We start from the raw sequence: 5,834 nt of genomic DNA, 5'->3' as shown, positions 1-5,834 counted from the left end.
CCCCTCAAAATAGGCTATTATAAGAGTGGGCCCTTCTGCTTGCCCAAGCTAGGCCCACCTGTCACTGGGACTTCCTAGCCAGTGGTCACACTGTATTGATCTTTTTAATCCCCCTCTCTTTGAAACACAGAGCCAGCTGATGTGGAGTTCCTCAAAAGAAAGGCTCTCCCACCGCCCCTACCTCTACAGGTAGCTGAGTATCCGGACTAATTCCCCACTAAAAAGTCTTAATTGGTTTATGGGGAGCCTGAAAGATCTCCCTTGTGTTTATTAGGTGAAAGGAAATGATGGCTCATAAACTCCTTAGTCTGTCTTTATCTGACTTTTGGTGGAAATCAGGTGTATTTTATTTTTTAATTGTTTTTGACTGAAGGATTCAAAGTGGGTGGGGATAGTGTTTCACTTTAGTGGTTGAACGGCCAGGGGAAGGAAAGAAAGGCCCCAGAGAGACACCAACATTAGGCAAGAAACTTAGTGACTTAGTTTTTATTTACATGAAACATCTGCAGTACAAAAATGTAAACTTTGATAGCTCATTATAATAGAATAAACTCTTTATGTACAAAAATACATTTTCATATGAATGAAGCATCTTGAATAAATTAAAGTACTCTCCAGCCCAGTGCCTGAATAGCTACCGAGGCAAGAGTCTCTGGTTCTTCCTAGACCAAGCCTGCGGTGGTGGGGGTCGGGATCCATAATGCATGAAGCCCACTCCTTGTCTCTCCTTTTTAAGCCTTTTCATTGTATTGTCAGCCGGCTCAAACCGAATTTTCATGCTCGTTTTTCTTCATTAGAGTTCTACAAATTGTAAAATTGACTTTTCACCTCGTCTTCAGGGGCTGATCTGTCCCTTTTTAAATCACACTGAAGTGGTGGCTGGGGTCAGCTCTGAGCCTGCCACAAAGGAGGTTTTGTGGAGTTCAGAAAGTGCAAAAGGGAAGGCTGTTTAGGGGCGGGCAGGAGGGGCCCCGGGCTGAGGGCTGGAGAAAACAGACCAAGGGGAAGCCATGGCCAGGGTGCAGCGACCTAACAAGCGGCTCAGGTATCCCCATCCTTTTAAAGCTCCCGCTTCCTCCCTCTGCCTAGACTGGGAGTCCCGAGGCCGCAGCTGGGGCCCCATCTACTACAACTGCCTGTTGCCTGGGGGAAGGGAGAGCTAAGGTGTCCAAAAAGGGCCTAGTGGTAAGGGATGAAACAGGGCGTTGTGCGGAGCAGGTCTTTGGGCAGGCTGGGGAAGGAGAAAAGGGGGTCGCCAAGACTGTAGGAGAAGTCTTCGGAGGTGGCAGGGCTACTGGGGTCAGAGAGTGGTGAGGAGGCGGCAGCGCATGGGGAGGCGGCAGCACCGGAGCCCCAGGACTCGGCGTCGCTGGTGGGGCTCGGGGGCCCTGGCAGGCAGGGGGCGCACTGTGGCGGCAGGAGGCGCTCTCGGGCACCGCCTCCGGGCAGCCCCTGGTCTGCCAGGCGCAGAGTCTCGGCCAGAGCCCAGATGTAGTTGTAGGCGAAGCGCAGCGTCTCGATCTTGGTGAGCTTGGTGTCGTCCGGGAAGGAGGGCAGCACACTGCGCAGCGCGTCAAGCGCTGCGTTCAAGTTGTGCATGCGGTTGCGCTCACGGTCGTTGGCCTTGACGCGCCGGCTCCTACGAAGCGAGTGCAGCAGTGCCTCGGAGCGGACCCGTGCACGGCCCCTGCGCCGCCGCCGCTCCTGCTCGTCGTCCTGTGCCCGGGGAGTATCGGACACCCCGGGAATCCCGGGTGCGCCCCTGTGGGCCGGCACAGGCGGCCCCGAGGCGGAAGCTGACTGTTGGAGCCTGGCACAGTCCTCTTCATCCGTGAGGAAACCGGACAGGTCGCTGCTGCTGCTGCTGCTGCTGCTGGCGCAGTCGAGGTCTGAGAGGCAGGTCTCCAGAGGGGCTGGCATCTCTGCGTCGGGCAGGACCGACGGACAGATAAGAGAGCGCTTAGAGGGCAGGAGCTCGGGCTGAGGGCAGGACCGTTGGGGCGCACTTACTTTCCGAACGGCCCGGGCTTACTCTGTGCCCGCTGCGGGCACGAAGGCCTGGAAGGGCGCACTGGAAACTTGGCTTTTTCTCCTCGCCTCGCCTGCAGGGGCCACGCTCCAGCCGGTCTCCCGAGTGATCTCGCCGGCAATCAGATCAGCTCGTGTGAGTACCGAGTGTGGCACACGACTGGCCTCAGGACCCCTTAAGTATCCGGCACAACAATAGGCGCCCCCCTCCCAGGCCACCTTCGTCCGGAGGCAGCCCCCGTGAATGGAGTGAGGCGGCAGGTCAGCCCCGTGCGGCGCCCGGGTATTTGCATAATTTATGCTCGCGGGGGGCCGCCCCTGCCCCTCCCCCGCCCGGAGCGTGCCCGTAATTACCTAGGGCCAATCGGTGGTGTCGCGGCCCTGGAGCGTCTCCGGGCTTAGCCCGCCAGGGCGTTTCCAGTCGGTGAAAAATGGAGGCGGGGGCGGCGGGCGATTAGCCGCCAAGGCACGCTCCTCCGGGGGCGGGCGGGGCGCCCCTCGCTGGGGTGGGATGGCCAGGCGGGGCGCTGGAAAGTGTGAGCAGGGCAGCGAGTAGCGGAAACCTGGAGCCAGCTGGGATCCTGGGTTCGCTTCCTCATTCAGGCCGCTTGATTTTGGGAAAGTGATTTGACTTCTGCACAAAGTCTACCCTCTTGAGGTTGATGTGAGATTTCGTGGGATACTTGGCAAGGTGCTTTTGCTAGATGAATGGTAGCGAGATACAGTGCCCTCGGAACTCTGGAAAACCCTATCCAAATAGACAGGGGAATGGCTCTGCTACCTTCACCAGGGGGCGGGGGTGGAGGACCTGTTCGGAAAGTAAAGGAACGGATGATTTCCCAAGTTGGTGGAACCTTGGCAGGTCTCCCCCCAACAGCCCTAGCACAGTCGGAATCCCTTCCCGTCAGGGAGCGCTTGCATCCTCCTCCCCACTCCCCACCTCCCATTTGCCCTTTAGTCTCTTTGCTTACATCCTCTGAGGCCCCCTTCAGTGGAAGCCATCCAGGGGACAGGAGAGAGGGTAGCAAGCACCCCTCACACTCCACCCCCTTCCCGCTTAGTGAGGTGAAGGCTCCTATTCTAGCAGGTTTATATTCTGCATGTCAGAAGTTGCTTTTCTTTGTTCACCAGTGCTTACTCTGGAGCAGTAGAGGTCCAGACACCCCCAACTCTGTACTTAGGGGAAAACAGTCACTAAGGAACAGTATCAGATTATGGGGGTGGGGTTGAAAACAAAATGAATACCTTTTAGCAGAGTTTTACCCCTCTCCTCCTGATATCTGGGTGGTGGCCTCAGTCCTTTAGCCTGCTGTCGTCAGACTCTGCCTTGGCACTGTCCTCTTTCTAGAGGGGCGCTCTCTGGAGGCAGAACCCACCTTGGCTGGCTGACCAGTGCTTGTCTTCTGGCTCAGTGGATTCTATCTACCAGTCCTCCCTTCCCCTGCGGCACTCCATATGTACTCCCACCTAGTAGGGAGAGAGGAGGCTGGACACGGTCATAAATGAGGGCTTTAGATGTTTTAGAAGTTATAAAAAGTGGCTTTAGTCAGTTTAAGCAAGAAAGGGAAATTATTGAGTGCGACTGGGCATCTCAAGGAACCCAAGGGCTGCTGGCATTTGTGTGAGCCTGCAGTAGCCAGGTATCCTAGGTCTGCTTGTTGCTTCTGTTTCTCCCCCTGCTTCAGCTTCCCATGGCCCCAATGCACTTCCACCAGCTTTGACTTGATGGCATCTCTGTACCTCTGTATTATTTTCCAGAGACTGCCGTAATAAATTGCTGCAAACTAGGGGCCTTAAAACAACAGATTTATTCTCTTACAGTTCAGGAGGCCAGAATTTTTAAATCAAAGTGTCAGCAGAATTGACTCTTTTTCACAGTTCTGAGGGAAAATCCATTCTGTGCCTCTCCTAGCTTCCGGTGGCTCCTGGCAGTGCTTAGCGTTCCTTGGCTTGTAACTGCACCACTTCCATTTCTGCCTCTCTCTCCTCTGTGTTTCTGGGTCTTCTTTTCTGTCTAAGGACACTTGTGAATGGATTTAGGGCCCACCCCAATCCAGAATGATTTCATCTTGAAATCCTTACCTTAATTGCAGCTGCAAAGACCCTTATTCCAAATAAGTCCACATTCTGAAGTTATAGGTGGATATATCTTTTGGGGGAGCTAGTATTCAACATACTATAGGTCCTTTTTCCAAATTGCTGGAGGGAAGAATCTGTTTGGTCAGGGGAACAGGGTCATCAGAATGGCCATTTGTCATTTCTTGGCTGCCTTGCACCTGAAGAGCCTTCCTGTTGAGGAATTTGAATGCATGAGCATCTCCTTCCTCATTTATGGCAATTAGGAACTACCACTTGGAACTTAGGCTCTGGGCTAGTGGCAGTTCAGAGTACATTTGTGTTGTGGCAGCAGCTGGTTAGGGTTAGGCAGTGACCGGTGGTAAAAGAGGTGGCCAGCATCCTGACCTATGCATGCCTTCCCTGTGCATGCGTGGTTTTACACACACACACACACATACACACACATGCCCATTTTCCAAACCTGGTTCTCTAGTCTTCCCACTGAGTGCACAAGAAACCCCATAGTACATATTTCCTAGTAGGGCTTTTTTTGTTTTTTTTCTTGAGTTGGCTATGTTTAATATCTATGGTTTGCTAAATAAAACACTGAGTTAAATGCTTAGATTGCCAAATCATAGTGAGTGACTGAGACAACCCATATACCATATTATTGTCTGTTTCTGTTTTGTTTGTTTTGGTTTGTGTTGTCGTTGTTAATCCTCACCCAAGGATATTTTTCCCATTGGTTTTTAGAGAGAGTAGAAGGGAGGGAGGAAGGAAGAGAGAAAAACAGAGAGAGAGAGAGAGACATCCATGTGAGATGTTTGCCACCTGCACCTGTCCCAACTGGGCCTGGGGATGGAACCTACAACCTAGGCATGTGCCCTTGACTGGGAATCGAACCTGCAAACCTTCAGTGCACAGGCCGATGCTCCAACCACTGAGCACCACCGCCTAATCTTGTTGCCTATTCTGGACCAAGTGTACAGTGCTAGACACTGAAATAACAGGGGTGAAAAACTGGCTGTTGGGGGCCAGGAACTCTGAGTCTTGTAAGATGAGGCTTCACTGCTAGCAGAACCCTTGGAGAGTATTCATCCATCCACTGCACCTTATACATGGAAACAGATGGAAGATGGGGAGGTCTTTTCTACAGGTTACCCCAGGGATCACTAGTAGTCAAACCTGGACCAGACTCAGGAGTCCTTTCAGTCCTCATTCCATGTTTTTCCATCACAATCAAACAATACATATACAGTGAGTGCCTACTGTCTGCTGCCCTGTGCCAGGTGTCTGTGGAGAATCAGGCATACTATATAGTCTTGGGGCAGGAGAGACATGGCCACAGAGAGATGACCTGCTACTGGCTGAGAGAAGTGGTGAGGGCCCACTCAGAGAACAAATCTAAGGATCATTGTGTACCCCCCCCCCAAAGTGAAGGAGGTGTTCAGAAAAGGCTTCCTGGCAGAGAGGGGTTTGAGAAGGCCTTGAAGGGTAGAAGGGAGGTGAATAGACAATCTAGGTAAAAGGGAGCAGGGGGGATGACTGTGGCAACAATTCGTTGGCCAGTCTGGTGGGCTTTATGTGGGGATCCAGTGAGAGAAGAGCAGGGGTCAGTTGGATGGGCCTTGAATGGCTCTGGTGGCCTTTCTTCTTCCTTCCTGTCTCCTCTACTTCCTGCTCTCTCTAAGTAAGGCTGTCAGAGGTGTTCTAGTGGCTTACTGCACAAGGGCATCCAGGGCAAGTGG

The 5,834-nt window shown here is 52.9% G+C and overlaps 1 protein-coding gene across 1 annotated transcript; it reads right to left on the bottom strand.

Annotated features, from left to right (window-relative positions):
* Positions 1-1,179: 1,179 nt before the first annotated feature.
* NEUROG1 (neurogenin 1) lies at positions 1,180-1,920 on the bottom strand. Its single transcript, XM_036312704.1, has one exon. The coding sequence runs from the start codon at positions 1,918-1,920 to the stop codon at positions 1,180-1,182; it is 741 nt and encodes a 246-aa protein (XP_036168597.1).
* Positions 1,921-5,834: the final 3,914 nt, after the last annotated feature.

The sequence above is a fragment of the Myotis myotis genome, unplaced genomic scaffold, assembly GCF_014108235.1.
Source record: "Myotis myotis isolate mMyoMyo1 unplaced genomic scaffold, mMyoMyo1.p scaffold_m19_p_6, whole genome shotgun sequence".
Lineage (NCBI taxonomy): Eukaryota > Metazoa > Chordata > Mammalia > Chiroptera > Vespertilionidae > Myotis > Myotis myotis.
This window is presented reverse-complemented; position numbering and strand designations above follow the sequence as displayed.

What these genes read in the sequence shown, in the direction of transcription:
- NEUROG1 (XM_036312704.1), bottom strand. Translation starts at nt 1,920, where the DNA reads ATGCCAGCCCCTCTGGAGACCTGCCTCTCAGACCTCGACTGCGCCAGC.